Source organism: Arctopsyche grandis, chromosome 10 (genome assembly GCF_051622035.1).
Source record: "Arctopsyche grandis isolate Sample6627 chromosome 10, ASM5162203v2, whole genome shotgun sequence".
In the NCBI taxonomy this organism is placed as follows: domain Eukaryota; kingdom Metazoa; phylum Arthropoda; class Insecta; order Trichoptera; family Hydropsychidae; genus Arctopsyche; species Arctopsyche grandis.
Window position 1 is genome coordinate 3,347,690 of NC_135364.1, and position 20,263 is coordinate 3,367,952.

At 30.3% G+C, this 20,263-nt stretch overlaps 1 protein-coding gene across 1 annotated transcript in view; it reads left to right on the forward strand.

The window, feature by feature from the left end:
• The window catches only part of LOC143918244 (uncharacterized), a 124,554-nt gene that overhangs the window by 37,912 nt on the left and 66,379 nt on the right, over window positions 1-20,263 (forward strand). Inside the window, exon 2 of the mRNA XM_077440022.1 lies at window positions 6,613-6,701. Coding sequence (XP_077296148.1) covers window positions 6,688-6,701 — 14 coding nt within the window. The 5' untranslated portion in view covers window positions 6,613-6,687. The remainder of the gene's footprint in view (window positions 1-6,612; window positions 6,702-20,263) is intronic.

The window sequence follows — 20,263 nt, forward strand, 5'->3', positions numbered from 1 at the left end:
TGCATCGTCGTGCAGGTGGATATTCAAGTAAAGATTTTCCCGCATACAACAGACTGTCTATTAACAGTATAACATTCCTTGTTATATTGGCATACCAGATATTATAATCGAGATTCTTTTAACAATTAATTTTAGAATTATTTATATGCTAGATATGCTATGACATACATATCGGCAAAAGTGAATATCGGCAAAATTTAGTGTTTTAATCAAAATAAGTTTTCAAATCGATTTGTAGGTTTCAATATACCTCTTACATGAATTCTCGTAGCGTCTTTAGCTATGATAAATCTCATAACTAGAGACCCTAAAAGAGGTTTCGTGAATGTCCATTTTATTTTCTACTGCGTTGCAAGTGTAATATGTAGATCAATACAAGGATTATTATATTATTACTATACAGCATTGTGTTGATTCTTGTATAATACATAGATAGGATTGTATGTTCCGATGACCAATATCAATAGATAAGTACATCTATACATGTACATATACATATATACATATGATATGTACATACATACATCTAAAAATATTCATTTATGGATTTCTCCTATTATGTTTGATTCATAAAACATCCCTAATTTGACATTTGAAAAATATTACCAATTTAATTTGAAATAAAATATATTATATTATTGTAAATTGAATAAAAAATGTTGATACAAAGTTTTTTTTCGGACTGGTTTAAAATAATTAATGTGCAAGCTCGTTCAATGAATGTTTATACGATTCAAATTTGATCAAAGCTCTCAATTTATTTAATGATATATGTACATATGTAAGTATAATATACAGTATATGCTCATTTTATGAATAGCGTTTATCAGACAAACTTTCCAGGCTTTCATATTTTTTTGAATATTATACGTATCAAAATCATCACCACACGCTCTTTTCATTGACTGTGCGGAGTATAAAATGTCTTCTTTGAAGATAAAAATGAAATGAATGTTTTAAAGACGTTCCGTACCGAAAGAAAAAGTTTGAATGTTGAATTTTGTACTTTGAGTATATTACATTTCAAATATTTATGATGTTACAACTTTATTCAAATGTATCTTCTGTCATTTATAAGGTAATACATTTGGCATAAAAGTATGCATATTGCGTAAGAACTTTCACCAATTCGTACCACAAGTAAGACATACATATATATGCGATTAAAGTTATATTTTACATATGAAAGCACTTTAACCAGGTCGTAATATTTTTATTTATTTAATTTAAATGAATAATTAGTTTCGTTAATAAATTAATTTCAATCAGTTTTAGACATATTGCCCTCGGAACGATTCGGTATTCCGTCAACGTCCTGTTGTACGGATTTGTACCGTTCCTGAGTCACTTTCTCCTTTTGCTCGAACCGCTTCCTATTTCAATCGATCGATCAGTTCCACTTCTGTTTGTGACGACATAACCCACCCGTTTATTATTATTTTTTATACATTTATTTACTATTTATTTCCCCTTTGGGTGTACAAAATATTTTCGATTTTTATTTTGATTTATGACCGCCGCGACCAATTCTTCGTAAATGTCAGTCGAGAAACGGGAAGGCGAACGTTTTTCACTTACGGCGATAACATCTGCGATTTGTTTCCCTCTCGTCACTTTTATTTATAGTGTTGATACGACCTTTGATACGTGCGTAATATCAAAATTTATTCAAATCGCAGCTGGACCGGAGCGTTGAGATTCGAACCGAATCAAAAGAACGTTACGAAAATCGTCAGTTCGAATTAGAGCGCTGTAAAAACGCTATTATTTTACATGAAGGTATATGATTTTTACAAGCGATAAAACTCTTTATAGTTCCATTGATTGATCTAAGGTATAATACAGTATGAAATCGATCAAACTCTATACATCTGTTGTACGCATATTACTATAACGCACCTTTACGACATCGCTTTCTACAAACAATTGCACACGCATAATAAAATTTTAATTGATATTACACGAATGAATAATTATGTTTTCATTGTGCAACGGATCCGTAAACCTTATAATTATTTTTAGTACTTAAATATGTATGGTTACCATATCCGGACCATTGGAATTTAATAAAATCCCGATGTGGTTAATTTTGGGTAGGTTCTTGACTAAAGTAAAAATAATTTAAACAACTTTTAACACTACTTACAACTTACTTACAGATGCATATTTTATAAATATTTATCTCACTGTAAATATATATTTATTCTTTTCTGAAATTTGGATTTTTTTATTAATGTCTATGAGTTACATACAAACGTTGTTGTTTTTCTTATTATAAAACAATAAGCAATTGAATCTGTATCCATTTCCTTATACTTATTTGCGCCTTTGAATGATAAGACAATGCATCTATTCCATACTTCCATATATATTGCTTAAGAAATTTTCATTTAAGTATTTAAAACTTGTGGGTCACAAGCCACTAAATTTTTTTATATTTTGACATTTTATTCAAATACATATTTTTGGTTCCAATTTCTATCGACAAAATAGTGTTAAGTCCGTATGAAAAAGCTTCGTAAATAATATTTAAACATTACTTAATATTTCAAAAACCTAACCAACGGAAATTTAAAGCTTCACAATGAGGTCGTGTCTAAAGAAAAACCTATCAAAATAGTATAATAAATGTAGAACTTGAATTGAATTGAATTTTCAATTTTATTACAGGTGGATTCGGTTTGTTCTTCTAGAGTTGACATGACTTTCGTATTAAGAGAAGTCCGAAAACGTATAATTTCCAACTGTCAAATTTTGATGATTTATTGATCACCCGGGGCGAACTCAATATATAAGTTAATGCACGTCTGCTTATCAAAAAAGACAATAAATCGTTAAACCGAAATCGGAAACGCTTGTTCATTCATCGGAAAAATTACTATTGTCTCTGTTTTATTTGATTTCTAATCGAAATTTCATATTATAACAACGAGCAATTTCTTTGTTACTTCTTTATACCCACTATTTGTGTTTTGTTATATTTTTAATGCTAAAAGTGAAGGTTCAGGTGTGCGACGTCATTAGGCGAATACACTTGCAGCACCACCTGCTCTGATTAAGAGCAGGTGAGAGGATTAGAGGCTGCCTTTGCCGCAATTCAAAGGTCATAAAATTCATTAATGGTCTATTCATAGTTTTGACTTTCAACGTAGTAATTTATATTATACACACATATGTACATACATGTACATATGTACATGTTATGGCCCTATAAAATCTTATTGAATAATAAATTTAACAATGCCTTTCAATATCATTCAATCAATAGGTTTCATGAAACTGTAATAAACATTTTATCTAGAACAAAAGCATAGCGCAAAGGAAAATGATTCCCATTATTTAATAAAATACATATGTATATAAAGATTATTTATTTTACAAAAAGCGTAAAAAAGTGCTTCACATATTGCTTATATTGACACCCAATTTAAATGAAAAAATTGTCATAAATTCTGTAAAGAACTACTTTCATGTAATGCACACATATGTTTGTTCCAAACATACACACACATACATATGTTCCAAAAATCATCACATTACGCTTTTAATCATTCTCACGCAGTTTGAAGATGTGAAATTTAATCAAAGTGAAATATTTTCTTTTCAGACCAATGCCATATATTAATTAATCTGGAATCAATTTTAATAATTTATTCTGAACGAAGCTTTTGGAGATCCTTAAATGCAAATTAGATCATTAGAGACATATGTACATACAATATGTCCATATCAAAATGGAATATTTTCAACTTGACTGAGAGGCGATAAAATATTCTAAAAATAGTCTCCAAATAACACTTAAATCTTTTATCAAATATTAACTGATTTATCATAATCATAGAATAAATGTGTTGAAATGTTTCATAGATTTTTTTTTAAATTTTCGAATTGAAATTTCGTAGATAAAATATGAATTTACACAGTTAAATTAGGATGCTTATATTATATTACCGGGTTTCACGTATTTTTATATTCAGGCATTTCAAGGTCCAAATATGTTTATTTTCAACACATTTTCTTAGAATGTAATATTTTCGAATTGAGCTTTTTTCGGCATGAAAAGCCGTTTGAGTGATTTCTCATTAAGAAAATTTTATATTAATCCGAAAGAAAGATTGAAGGATAAATCTCATCATGAAAAAATAAAATACTCTGTACTTAATCCGGTCTTACAAGCGTTTGTAAAAATCTTCAGTAATAACTAAATAGAAATAAATCATCTGAGTAATCACTGAATCGCATCGCAGAACACAGCACACAGATTTACAAGACTTTCCTATATAATATGCCAGAGAAACATCATTCGACTCCGACATCTCAAAGCACGTTGCATAATCTTCGAGCGCACGGAAATTTCTACGTAGAAAATATCTGCAGGCGCATTCTGAAAATTTTTCACTTAAGAGTTATGCATCAAGACCGGAGAGAGTCATTATTATTATGCATCGGCAAAAAAAAAAAAATAATCGAGGTAAATGCGAAATGAATTTCTACATTCGACATAGCACGGTGAGCGAATCTCATCAGACATGCTCACCGGAACAACCACCGTTGCTCACGCCACTTGTTTCTGCTCTTTTTTCTGCCGTTTTCTCCATTTTTATTTTTATCATTGATGCACGACTCTAAAACGAGCACTTCTCAGTCTCCGAATCTGGTTAATTATACGGGTTATCTCAAACAAGCCACGCCGAACTTCGGAATCGATAAACGACTAACTTTATGCGTGAATATCCCATCCCGCAAGGCGAACAATTTTGCCGAGATAAATCTGGAACTGTTGATTGAAGGATGATGCTTTCAATATCTTGTTACACACCTGTTTACACAACGTTTACGTCTACTGAATTATTAATCCACGATTCTATCTTTATGTACATGTGTTGACGTCTGATGTGTGTTATTGTTTTGCTTTTGAGCACGCGTCTACTTGATTATAATTTCGTTCAATATTTGAATGGGACTATTTGACTATTCAGAAATATAATAGTAATGACTATCGAGTGCTTCGGTAATCGTCAAGCAATGCGGCTGTTGATTATACACGCAAATTATATAATCAATACATCGCTTAGACTTTTGAATATTATAACCTGTAAGGAAATAATTAGTTAGTTATTTTTTCATCACATTATAAATATAATTTATTAGAATACGAGTCTCGGGAACACGATCATAAACAGTATTTACTTTTTAGATAACTGTGGCTTCCTCCAGACTCATTAATAAAAATAAATGTTCAAACATACATACATAATTATGTATATATGTATATAACATACATATACATATTTAGTTAAGTAATTAGATTGATCTTAAGGCAAATTTGCTAACTTTATTTTAAATAGTACAACATATAGGATTTTCGTTCACAAAACAATATACAGATTGATGTTTTTTTTCATCATACATAGTAGGCTTAATGTGACACTATTGTGTTTGTTTTTTTCTTAATATATGTATATACCAGCAGCGTGAACTAGTGGTTAGCATATTATGTTTTCGACCAGAGTGGTCACGGTTCGATTCCCACTAGAAGCAGCTGGCTAGATCATGGTTTGTGACTTCAGATCAATCTTTTTCTATCAAAGTTTGCCAATTCTGATTTTTATTGAAACGGTTGCTGTAAAAACGGTTGCTTTTCAATGCTGCAAAAATATTTCCATAGATGTCAATTGTGGATGATGTTTATATGAATTCGCATTGTATAAGCGCTTATATTGATCGTAATGTATTTGTATTAGTGCATTCGTCGCTTTGGAGAGATCTGTAAAGTTGAGTGTATGTACATACATGTTCGATTGAAATAAATAAATAAATATGAAATCACAAAATTGCATTTTGCAAAAGACTTTCAGAAATAAATTCAAGAGAATTGCCTCTTAGATATGTCTTGGTATCTGTAGCTATGTAAATTTGGCAGGTAGCAATTATATGTATAAGGCAAATATATTCATAAATATCCATTGTTCAATTTTCAATCTACTATTTTAAACGCATCTTTACCTTGAAAAGTACTGATATTGCTCGGAATCGAGCGTATTTTCGAGACGGTGAGAGTTTTCCCGTCGAGTTTTTCCCGCTGACGTTTTGTGAAAACTTGATGGAAAAACTTTGTCCATCAAAATACCCAGAATTGAGGCCGGTTCATTATTATTACGCGTACAAAGCGACGCAATTACGCAAAAATTAATGAAAAAAAAATAAGAAAATATATTAAATCCGTGTTGTTAAAGTTTTATTATTAAATTGTCGTCGTATTGTTTGCGCCACAGACTGGAATAATGCGATTTCGATACAGAAGAAAAGGTTTATCAGAGCATATGATGCGAAGCATTCTTTGATATGTATTTGTTATACATATGTACATAAACATCCCGTCGATATATTTGAGAACCTTTACGTGATTGAAATATCCTCGTGTGATTTTAAACGATCGATCGATTGCCATATGCTAATGGAAAACCATATGACTTTTTTTTCATACTGCAAAGCAATATTTATTTTATTATTTCGACGGATTTATACAGAGAAGGGTTTGATTTGACGTCTGCTTTTTATAATTGAAAAAATATATCACACTAAAGTGACATTTTATATTGCGATTTTCAGGAATTCGGCGACTGCGAAGCGAGCTTCGAAGAGGGGAACAATTTCACTCTTCAGCAAGAGACTTTCAAACTGAAAATGGATTCTGAAAGGTGCGTATTTTCATCTTCAATATCTTTATATATATTCGTGTAAAAATTCTGACAACGTTTACATTTGGATAGTTTTGAAGGGCGCGTATCGAATCTTCACGTCGCGAATATTAAATCCTTTTTTTTTGTGAGGTTGAAACCTATCTTTCAAAGCTGTTGATTGCGTCAATTGTTACCCCTTTTTAGAATTTTTATACTTTATACGTGCCTTTGTTAGGTCTTTATGTATTGTAGGCACACATACACATGTATAAAACGATGAGGGGCATTTGGGAATGTGCAGACGAGCGTATTGTATGTCACGAACAAAACTACTCTATCATAGTCGTGTGAATTGTAAAGTGAGCTTTGAGCTCGAAAAGAGGCTTTCTTTCTTATATTATACAATACGTATTTTAAACGATCACATACTCCAACATAAGCTTGATGTTAATTTACTGTTTTTGTTTAATTTGGTTTCGTCGCGTAATATTATATTTGAAAGCTATCCACGTCGTTTGTTATCCTGACAGCAATGATATTTTCTATTTATATGAAATTTTATTGCTTAGACGCGTGTCTACATTTTTCAGTATAATTTCATCAGACTTTTGACATTATAATAATGGAATAAAAATAAAACCCGCATATTTTAGCATATTGACCTTTCTATTATGAAAGTGTATGTATATGTGTGCAAAAATATTAAAATAAAACTTGATTTTGAAACCGACCGCAAAAGTCGTACTCTTACGTCAAACTCAGATCGTATCAATTAATTCACAATTTATAAGAGGAAAATGCAAAAATGTGAATGTCGCAATGCAAAAAGACCGTTATTTATACAAAATATTTATTTTAAATGTGCTGCATTTGTTAAAGTATCATTTTACAATTAAAACAACCGTTTAAAGTAATACTCATATTCTGTTTTCAAATTAAATTCAGCGAAGTAACCGCCAAACGTAACATATTATGTATTTATTTATACAGGTAAAAACCCATTTAAGTAAATTACATAAACATATAATGAAATCTTATGCTATAAAATTAACAATAAAAGAAAAAAGAAAAGATAGTAAAAATTAAGGAAACACAATATTCTGAATATATATATGTATATGTATATATATTTCACATAACATAATATTTATATGTATATTTCACATAACGTATTCAAAGAGTGAAGGGTAGAAAATGCGCTTTACATTCTAAAAATATTTAAACATACATTTTTCGTCTCACAGCTAAGCATCTCGGATCAAAGTAGTCCTTTTTTAGAGAGGAATAAAATTTAATCTGGTTCTTCTGTAGCAATTTTCAACTGAACGTTTTCATCGTTTCTTTTTAATTTAACCGATGTTTCATTACCTCGTGAGCTTCCTGAATATTTAACAGTGCAACTTGTTTAACCGTTAAATTTCAATTTTTGCCACGTTCTGTGCTAGTTTCACGTGCACGCGAGCCTCATACATGTCCGACCCATGTACTCGTACATATATTCGTATGCACATTTCCGTTCGTCGATCGTTTATAACACGGTTTGAATCGATTCCGACTTGTGGAATAGACCATCGAAATACGACTGAATGATATAAATCGAAATCAATCACAAATTTGTTGAATGTAATGCTCAGAATTGACGATCGAAATTGGTACGAAGCCACTTTGTTCGAATCCGCACGAGATTCGCCCATTGTGTGTTCGTCTCCAATGAAATCGACGTATCTAATGAAGCGAAGGGTATTTGAATATTGATATGTGTACGTGCTTTGAGTCTTTTGTGTGTGTGTGTGTGTGTGTGTGTGTGTGTGTGTGTGTGTGTGTGTGTGTGGAAAATGGAAGACACATTTTCCATAACGCTATTTTGTACGCGTCAACTTTTAAATTGAGCCGGATCAGTCGAATGAAAGGAACGTACACGTTAACGTAAACGTGGATTTTTATTATTTATTTTTACTATTATATGTATGTACGTATGTCGATTTGTGTAATGGGCTAGCGGATGAATGAAAGAAAAAAATGAGCATATGGCGACTTGGTATTTTTAACAAACGTATAATGAGTTTTTTTGTACGCGTGTTTTAATAGGATGTTGAGAAAAAAAAACAAAAACAACGTGAAGATTAGCTGTGAAGATACGTTTTTTAGATTTTGTACTTATTATTTTTAACACATTTGACTGTTGATATTTTAAATTATTATTTAATTGATGCATTTTAATATATGTATTTTAAGTATATAATGTTATATTTATTTATTTTATTATTATAATTAATACACAAAATATGACCCGACAGGTTACCCCGATGAATTACAATAGTCTTACAATAAAACATGATCAGTATGAAATTAGCAATCATTCATCTAATTCAAATAGATTCATGTTGAATGTCGTGAATGTATATACATATATACACTAACACACCTGCAAAAAGTTCATATATTTAATTTATTTGTTGTTTTACAATGATTTATTTATTTCATCCTTATAACTATTATTGTACATATTTGTAAAAAATATTGAATTAAGCAATATGCAGTTTCATTATTACGGTCATTCATATAAAATTTCATACGCAAAACTGCTGACTGATTTTAAATCACCAGATTAATTAATTATTATGATCGAAAAGCGTCATTCTCCATCTATTCAATGATATAAATATTCTTGTATCGTAATTTTATTTTATACATAATAGATTTTATATTTATAATTATACAATTAGTTCTAAAATTTCAAACGTAACATCAGAATTTCTCAAAGATTAATTGAAATTTTGACTTATATTATATTTTTATTCGTTGGAAAATATAGCGAGAAAAAAATAATGGAGAAATTTCCAATTTCTTTCACAATATAACTTATGAAATATGAAACCGCACGAATCGAGAAGATATTGGTTTTCAGCTCTCGTTAAGTTTTTTTTTTCATTCTTATTCATTCTAAGAAAAATACATGCCGATTCACATGAAGAGTCTCATGTTGTTTTTCGAATAAAAAAAACAGCAAATAATCCCCATTAAATTGTACTGAAGTGGCCGAAATTGCGATCAGAATTTAAACAAACAAACAAACAAACAATGCTCGGTTAGAATTTCAAATAGTCCCCCGAAGAAGGGTTCCGAGGGTGAAATTCACGTTCGTACATAATTAATTACAGGTGGTGGAGGTCTTTATAATTTCGTTAAGACCTTTGCGTACACACGCGGGTCGGATTCGCATAATTTTTGCGGGAAAACGACACCGTTGCGAGACGTTTACTGCGGCCGGTGACCTGAAATTTTAACGTAACAGTGCGAAATTAGAGAAAAATGGCAAAAGTGTACCGAAAAATTACCACGAAACGGATTGTCACCGTATTAATTAAATTTCGGCTACCATTCACGGGGGTGGAGAGTGTTCGAGGTAAAACTTTGGGATAATGTCGTATAACGAAACTTGATTGATTACGCCTCGATTGTGCCGGCGTATAACTCATCTTGTCGCCAAAATAAATAATAGGCGGATATTAAATTTGGTATTTCGTGGGCTTGGCACATTTTCCGGACGTTTAGGTATAATTAACACTGGGGCTTGAATCCGTGGCTCAGCTTTGAAAGGGTCAATGTCAATTATTTTCAGCCAAAACATCGACTTTCGTACGCCGAAATATGTTGTTGTGATTTATTTATCTGTTTTTACAATATAATATTGCTAATTATATTATATAACATCGTCTTTAATTAAAATAACTCTTTCCTTTTTTGACGTTAATCAACATTTAATCTAGAGCATAAATATTAGTAGTTGCCGCGACATGAAAATGTGTTACATTGAAAATCGCTATAAAACCGTGAGTATCTCCTGCATAAAAATATAAAATGATGCTTTGAAAAAGTAGTAAATTAAATTCTTCGCTTATTTACAGTCAGTTTTGCAACATTGCGTTAAAGTTACGATGAAAATTGGTATCAAGTCACATAAATTCCCACAATTAACGTAAGAATGCATAGTTATGTATAGAAATATTTAACTTTTGGAAATCAAATATCTTGGCAATGATTAAATAAATAAAATTTTTGTGAAGCATCTAATTTGATTTTCCATTTAATTTCTGCAAAAAGTCATAAGCTCAGACGTACATATGTATGTACATATGTTTATGTATGTACATATGTTTAAACACTAAATTTAATATATTATATACATATATATTAGTTATTTAAAATAAAACATTTGATAGTTCAAATAGATATATGTATGTAGGTGTATACATGCACACTTTTCTTTATATCTGAAGACATTTAGATTTTATCCATATCTATGTATTCCCTAGTGCCTTCGCACTTTTGGTGTTCAACTCCTTGGAAAAGCGAAGATATTTATTTCTTGGGAAGTACGGTGTACGTTTTTAAATTTAATTTATTATATATATATATATATATATATATATATAAGTTATTTAAAATAATACATTTAATAGTTCAAATAGATATATACATATATAGGTGTAAACATATATTTTTTATTATCTAAAGACATTTGAAATTTTATCCATATCTGTTACCTTATAAATCCTTATTTCTTAGGAAGCATTTCATAAAATTATTAAGGAGAGAGATTCACAATCCCCCTAACCTGGAGAAGCTAAATTTTTTGGCCCCGAAAAATCATAGGGTTTTACGAAAATAAAAAAGTTTCTTGTTGCCCATTAGGGGTAGAAAAAACATGCTCATGAACTCCCCCCTCTCGAGACGAGAACTGTTCGACTCTTTAACTTACTGGCACATTTTTTGGATCTCTTCTATGCCAGTTATTTTGAGTTGGTTGAACACATTTTACTTACGTAGCACGATATAATTTTTTTATTGTACATATTTATTACATGCTTTATATGTTTTTATAATTTTTGTTATTCTTGTATTATATATTTGTATTATAACTATATGGACGAATTTGGGCTACCTGTCAAGTCACTGTGGTATTGATTTTTTAAATAAAATATATATATATATATATATATATATATATATATATATATATGTGATAAAATAAAAAAATTATTCTTCATCTATTGATACATATACATACATATACAAAGATAAATAAATACAAGATAAAGTAAAAAAAATAATACACTCAAAAAGCTTTACGTCTATCACGCATAAAGTGTTAAGTGCTATTTTAAACCTTTATAACGTATAAAAGAACATAAAAAGAATTAAAACAAATTCCATTATTCATCATTATCGCTAGCATTTTTAAACCCTTTTAAAGCGCTATGTATTTTTAATAAAAGCGAAATTGCGTTGAAACAAATTTAAAAGAAAAAGGCAACAGATCTTTAACACGAATTGTACACACTCGTACTTTTTCATAATTTAATACTATGTTTTCCAAATGTACGAACGAACGCGTATTGTATATTTCCCGAGAACCCATCCTTATTTCGCACACACACACACATACATGTGTGAATTTTTAAAATTATCAGTTGAATTTTCAAGGTTTCAGCATATATTATTTTTTATTATTATTTTCAGCTGAATATTTTTGTGCGAAAACGTGCGGAGAAACTCTCCGAGGTGCTGTTAATAAAATATTCAAACGCTTTCCACCAAATCTCCCCCTACAAAATAAAACTTGGTATATTAGTATCCGTTCACGTAGTATATTTTTTGAATTATCTCAAATTCGAGCGTCAATTTTGCATGTAATTGGAGAGGGCGAGAAAATATCCACACGCGGAAGAGAAAGACCAAACAGGAGGTTTAATAAGCTTTCGTATATTTCACTGCGCGCATATAATATGTATGTATGTATGTACTAGGAATTTTCCTCCTCGAGCTTTTCCTTGACCTTCGCAACGAGCAATTCCTCGGATTAGTTCTCCTCGAGATAACAAAAAAAGCCGTGGAAAATTGTCGTTTTATTTTACACCATTTATACGCCACCGTAGGCTAGATTAAATTCATGTTGTGTTTATATTCATCATGAAACAGAGCGCAAAAAAGCCATCTTCGATAATTGTGTTACTTTGTTATGATGTCGAAAAAAAATGGTCCTTACTGTCGCTCTAACGCGCTTATACACAACCGGCCGAAAGATTAACTCAATATCAAATTATACCACTTTTTAAACCTTAACAAAAATTCTATGAAGTTATCAAAAAGTTGTATCAATTTTTTATTCTTATATGACTTTAATATGACTTTTGCCCGCTCTTGATAAAAAAAATACGTCTGTTTATTGTGGTAAATATGAATCATAAGCAATATATATATATAAAGATGGATTTCTCTGTATTTACATTCTCTGTATTTACATTCACATGTTCTCTGTATTTACATTCATTCTGGTCTATTTAGTTCTACACTTAGATAATATAACCGGCAGAATAGACACGGGTTCAAATCCCACTGATTTCTGCTGGCCAGACCTTGGATTTGTGACTCCAGATCGATCGTCGCCTATCAGAGTTTACCGATTTATCTGATTTTCATTGAAACGGTTCCAATAAATTGATAACCTTTCCCATTTTCTCGCAAATCTCGAGTTTTTGGAAATCTTGAATTTCGCTGAATTGTATAAAATGCTGCAAATTTACAAATTTGACCATAAATGTCTCTGTGCGTGTTAATTTATATGTATCTACTGAATTTCGCTGAATTGTTTAAAAATCCTGCAAATTTACAAATTTGACCAAAGATATCTCTGTGTATGCTAATTAATATGCATTTACTTTGTATAATACATACTTGTATCAAATGTACAATCTTTTTTGCCAGGAAGGCGCATTGGGGCTACATGTTAGGTTTCCTGGTATAAATAAAAAAATAATTACAATCTGTTTTATTACCTCCATATATTTTCTTTTGTTCCATTATTACTATGTTTTAATTTAAAAATATGTATGTATGTATGTTGTTATATTATATGAAAATAAAATTGAATAAGTAGAGAATATTTTAGTGAAAAATTCTTGCGTCCAAACTTTCGTCTAGTATTGTAGTGCGCCTGAAAAGATTTTCATTTTTATTAAATCTTTTTGTGATAATCGAGTCTATGGAATTTTCTCGTGAAACGTACTTTTTCCAAAGACGGAGAAAACTCTGTTTCGCTCTAACAAAAGGCCGTCTCGAAACGAACGGTCAAAAATAATAATAAAATTTCAATAACAACCCTGCGCTTTTCCGTACCTTTTTTTTCCACGTATCCAAAACGACTCGAGAGAAGGGTTTGTTTCTCAGCCAATTTACCCCAGGGGATAAAATACACCTCTCTCCTGGTTATTACTTCTTTCTTCTCCCATGCCGAGACCCATTTAGATGCGCAACGTTTCCTTCCAGGACTAAAAAACGCACGTCTAAAAATACACGGAAGAAAAGCCGTTTTTAAAGAGGCGATTGCAATCGCGCGATTTTCCCCGACTTTTCCACGCTCTAATTAGCTTTATTTCTCTCTAGGCTTCCCCGATGTACAAATAAACTTATCAACTTGTTGCTGTCTACTAAAGTATGTAGCTAGAGGCCGAACAGACCACAAAAGCAATAACCTTAATAGGGGCAGGGGATTTTCTGAACGTATTCAAGGGTGAATCACGCGATAAATATTTTGACAGGGTACATACTAAGCTTTTAATAATTCTACTTGGGAATTATTACCTGAGGCTATATTGTCGAGGCCCTAATCCGGGTAGTTGTAGTCTCATCTTCGTCGCCGGATTGATTTAATGGGATCTCTCGGCGTGGGGTACTTTTGGTTACGTCTTGAAATATTAATTTCGTCGACCCCACACATGAGTGTTTCATCAAGACGAGGGTCGTCGGAAAATTTCGCGAAAAAATTTATGCCCGAGGCGTATTTTATTCGCAATGTAAATCAATCGTGGAAAATGTCAACCTTTCGGTGTCACCCATCCATCAAAACCTTGCTCATTATGTTGGACGAATCGTACATACAAATGTATACATCATACTCATACAAATGTATACTCATACAAATGTATACTCATGTATACATCATACGTGTTTTTTGAATGTGAAAACCTTTCCTTTGTTTGATTCGTGTAGGTTTTTATAAAAGGTTTTTAATTAAGATGATTGCAGATTTTAATAATTTCGTTAACGCTTTCGAATCGTATAAAATAACATTATTAATGATGCCATTCAAACACCAAATGTTACATGAAACACTCTGCCTTTGCATGTATTATATATATGTACATATATATGAAGTTAAATATTACATATGTACATACACGCAAACTTGCATTTTTTTTTCCATATTTAGTATTTTGTTATATGTATTTATATATGTACATATGTGCATATGAGGAAACAGTCAAAATCAGTATCATTATGATAAATTTGTATATATTTGATTCAGAACAAATAAAAAGTAAATTTATCTTTATATTGACACTTGGTTTGATTGATTTGCACATACATAATGGAATATTATAAACCAATATGAGAGAGATTAAATTTTAAAATTCTGACTGACTAAGCACATGCATACTTTATTTTTATTTTATTTTTATTGTTACAAATCAATATACACTCGTCATTACAGATTCGCTCCAATGCGACGGGTGTACGTTAACGAAATACAGAATACATTAACAATCAGAAATCAGAAATACAGTAATACATATACAATCAGAATATATAGCATATAACAATTAATCAGAAATAATAATCATAGAGACATCTATGGATTATTTTTAGATTTTTTTGTGTACAATTTTTATACATATAATAAATACGAAATTATAGAGATGTCTATAGAGATTACTGTGTATAATTATTACAAATTATACACAGGCAGATTTTTGTGACAACAGGATTAGATCTAGTACCAATTTTCAGGAACCGTTTCAGCAATGATCAGATAAAATTAGCAAACTCTGATAGAGAAACGATCGATTTGGAGTCACAAAACCCCCAAATCTAACCAGCAGATGGCGAGGACTCGAACCTTTGACCTCAGTGGTGCTAAATATATACGCTACCACTAAGCCAAACTGCTGGCTAATATATATATATATATATATATATATATATATATATATATATATATATATATATATATATATATATATATATATATATATATATATATATATATATATATATATATATATATATATATATATATATATATATATATATATATATATATATATATATATATATATATATATATATATATATATATATATATATATATATTTATATACATACGTAATACTCTACATTTGTAAATATCTCTACAATACATAGATATTTAAAATTGCATTTCATATTCAACTAAAATGTACATATGTATACATACACACAATAATATTTGCAATGGTGAATCTGAAGAATCTTTTTATTAATAACATCAAATATTCCACCAAATTGTTTTCACAAATAACCTTTATCTGAATTTCGCAGACGAAAAACGTAATTACATTGTATATTTTTATAACAAAAAAAATAGTTCTCAACGCTCGAGTAAAGTTTGAGCGAGCGATCTTCAACAGTTTCCCAATACCGTTAAATTTATTACAACTGTCGCTATAATTTCGAATTAAAATAAAAGAAAACATATATTTGCATACGTATGTATAATCGATTTGCATATGATATAACATATTGACAAATAACGCACGATTAATTAATTAAAACAGACATTTAGCGAAGTATTTCAACGAATAATAAATATTTAAATATGTACGTCTTTTAATTAATATTCCAAATTAGTACATCCCGGATGGTTTTAGGGGCTTTTGAAATTAATTAAAGGCGCTTATCTACCTCGAGTTTGACGCTTGAGTCCTGTTTTCTTTAATAAGCGTAAGATCACAGATAAAACTTCCCATTTTTAATACATTTTAATTTTAATTCTGAAACGAAACGCGTTTTCGCTTTGCAAAATATCTCGTTTTGTAACGCTGATTTTACTACGAGATATCGGATTTTTTTCACGTCCAAGCAAACAGTTCGACCAGTCGTTCGATAAATATATGTATATACGTATATTTACTTGGCATTCATGAAGCGGAAGTTCGAAGTGAACTTTAAATAAAAAGGTCTAGGATAGCTATAATATCAAAAGCGTGTTCCATTCCATTCAAAACCAATCAAATTATAATTTTAAATATTATGAATTGTATAAATAGGAATGTAAAGAGAAAAGCAATTAAAGGATCAAATGTCTGATTTTCTCATTAGAATGAAATTGTATCGAAACTTTTCCATTTGTTTTCGAATTAATTGGTTCTGTTCATTTTTCGTTTTAATTGTACGTCTGCTAATTTATTGTTTGAAATGTTATTTCTTAATGGAAAATAAAATAGTTTCACCTATGTATGTGTCTACCAATATAATTACATACACCGAGCAACAAAAAAATAACAGTTTTTACTTACCGGAGTGGAGACTAATCTATCCTTGATAAATTTAACTCACTAAATTTGAGTTTGACAATGATTGTTGTAGGTTTTTTCTCGTTTTTGAGATATGAGCGTTTGAAATATTGCTCAATTTTAAGAGACTTTTGGCCTTTGCAGTCTTTAACTCAAAATCTAGTATTTCTGTGCCAAAAGTGAGTATCGAAATGAATATCCGGATGTTTTTTATATTGATTGTAATTTGTTATTGCCTCAAAATACTTATAATTAATCATCTAGCGAATTTTAAAAGTCAAATTTTGTTTTTCTTACACATTTTTATGAACTAGATAATAAATTATAAGTATTTTTAAGCAATAAAAATCAAAATGAATATAAAAAAATATCCAACTATAGATCTCAATAATCACAGCGAAAGCGAATAGATTTTTAGTGACTGCAAAAGCCAAAAATCTGTTAAAATTGAGCAATATTTCAAATGCTCATATCAACAAAAATAGTCGTCATATTGGAATTCAATGGGCCAAATTTAGTAAGTATTGAATAGTTTCCGCTTCGTTAATTTTTAATTTTCCTCAGTGATATTAGTCGATATATGTATAACCAGCAGCGTGGGCTTGTGGTTAGCATATACATATGCTTTCGAACATTGGTCACAGGTTCGAGCCCCACTGGTTGCTGCTGGCCAGACCTTGGGTTTGTGTATCCAGGTCAATCATTTTCTATCAGAGTTTGCCAATTTATCTGATTTTTATTGAAACGGTTCCTCCATCAAATTGGCAAAAACCATCCTTCCCGATATGTCACAAATATCTGAATTTGATTTATGTACAATAAGTTAAAATTTATGTACAAACCTAAATCCATAGATGTCTTTATGGATTAATTATTTAATTAATTAATTATCGGACCTGGTTGTCACAAATATCTGAATTTGATTTATGTACAATATGTTAAAATGTATGTACAAGTCTTTTAATCCATAGATGACTCAATGGATTAATTAATTAATTGTTAATTTCGTGTCCTTCGGTCTCTCGAAATACAGAGATATATGTAATAAAATATGCTGTAATGTTTGTAATTAATTGTCTGTGAAGGAGCATTGGGGTTAACCTGTTAGACCTTCCTGGTATATATATATCTATGTAAAATAAAATACAATTATTATAAAAATACTAAAAAAAACAGTTTCGGTAATATTTTCAAATTTAAATCATATTTTAATTGAATAAAATGTTGAACAAAACATTATTTTACATTAAATAATGAAGCACCAGTTTATATGTACTATTTTTATTACATTTTATACCAGAATGACCTTACAGGTAAACCCCAATGCGCCTTCCTGGCCAATTACAAACAATACAGCATTTTTTCTTATACAAGTCGCTGAATTACGAGACAATGAAAACTCGCAAATTAACTAGACATCTATGAATTGTACACAAATTTTATTGTAAATTAATCATACTCAAATAGTGGTGATATAGTAGGTAGGACGGTTTTTAGCCAATTTTTAATCGGGAACCGTTTCAACAATGAAATCAGAGAAAATTGGCAAACTCTGATAGGAAACGATCAACCTGGAGTCACAAATATCCAGGTCTGACCAGCAGCACTACAGATATACAGATATACAGAGGTCACTCATGGGATCGAACCCGGTGCCTCTTTACGCTAAGCAGATGCGTATCGACCGAGCTATGCTGCTGGGTACATACATATGTAGATCTATGTAAAAATAAAATAATAAAATAATATGATAATTACATTATCTTCATCGCTCTATAAATAATTAGTTACCATATTTGAACACTATTTTAATTTGAAAAAAAAATCATACAAAATAATGTAAAAGCAAATGAAAAAATCTAATAAAGTAAACAATTTTGATTGCCAACTTCGAGCATACACAAGATAAACTTAAATACATTATCCATGTATAATATATGTGTACACGAAGGAAAATCGGCATCTGAGCGAGACGCTACACTGTTTAATTATTCAAAAAGCCGAAAAGCTTTCAGCTCGTACACTACGAATGTGTTCCGTCGCCAGTATTATTATATCGCAAAATTTACTCTTTATTTGTTTCATTTTTTCAAGCATAAAATACCTGAATACCAAACGCCTCGTACGCGTTCTAATTAACGCGTCGGCCCTTATCTCAGTGTCAGCTGAAAGGCGAGACTTTTCACCGTAAAGGTCGCTCTTATGATGCTGGGGTAATGAAATATTTCAATGTATCTTAAGCACGTGTGTATGGTATTTGTATATACATATATAAGTATGTACATATATAGGCACAGGCGCTGAAATTTGTGCGGTTTTAACGGACAGTTAGGTACGAACAGTCGAAATTTAACTAAAATACCCGCTCGCAGTTAGTAAATACTCGCTCACTCGTCTATTCGCCTGGCTCGGGTTTAATGTATAATATTTAAATATACACATATATGTACATATATCATAAAATGTATGAACATGTCTTTAGTTTTAACGGAGCACATTTAAACGTTTATAAATCTGAAAATTTAATATTTTACTATTTAAATTGCTTCAGCGTATGAAAATTGCTAAAAAAATTAATTGTTTTTTTTTTAGTCTAGTATTTATATTAGTATGAGATGGTGTATTGAATTTGGTGGATCTGAATTGAAAACTGTATATTTGTACAGTGAACAAATATACATACGTACAAATTTATCAATTAATTCGATTTTTGATTATTGAAGCTATGTATAGTTAGTGCTTCAAAAATTTTTGAATCCAATTTATTTCCCGTCAGATGGAGAGTAAACATAATAAATTTTGGAGCTTTTTAAATAAAGTGAGTAAATCAATTTAATATTAAACTTTCTACAGATTTCGCAAACGTGTCTCAAAAATAAACATTTCGACATCGAACGTTTTTGACGTGTTTTTAATTATTTTTATTGCTCACAATTATAAGTTTTTAATAACATTTAAAATTTAGTATTATAATTAACTTTTAACGAGATCACATCGAGGCGTTTTATTATTTTCATAGTAATATTCACATTGAAGTGTAATTATAACCGAATGGTCATAATTTTAATCGGTGTACGTTTTCCAATTAGGCTGTATCTGTTTGATCAATAATTAAATGGAATCTAATTTTTTTTCAATAAATGATCATTAATTTTTACAGATTTTGCAAAACAGTTCAATATTATA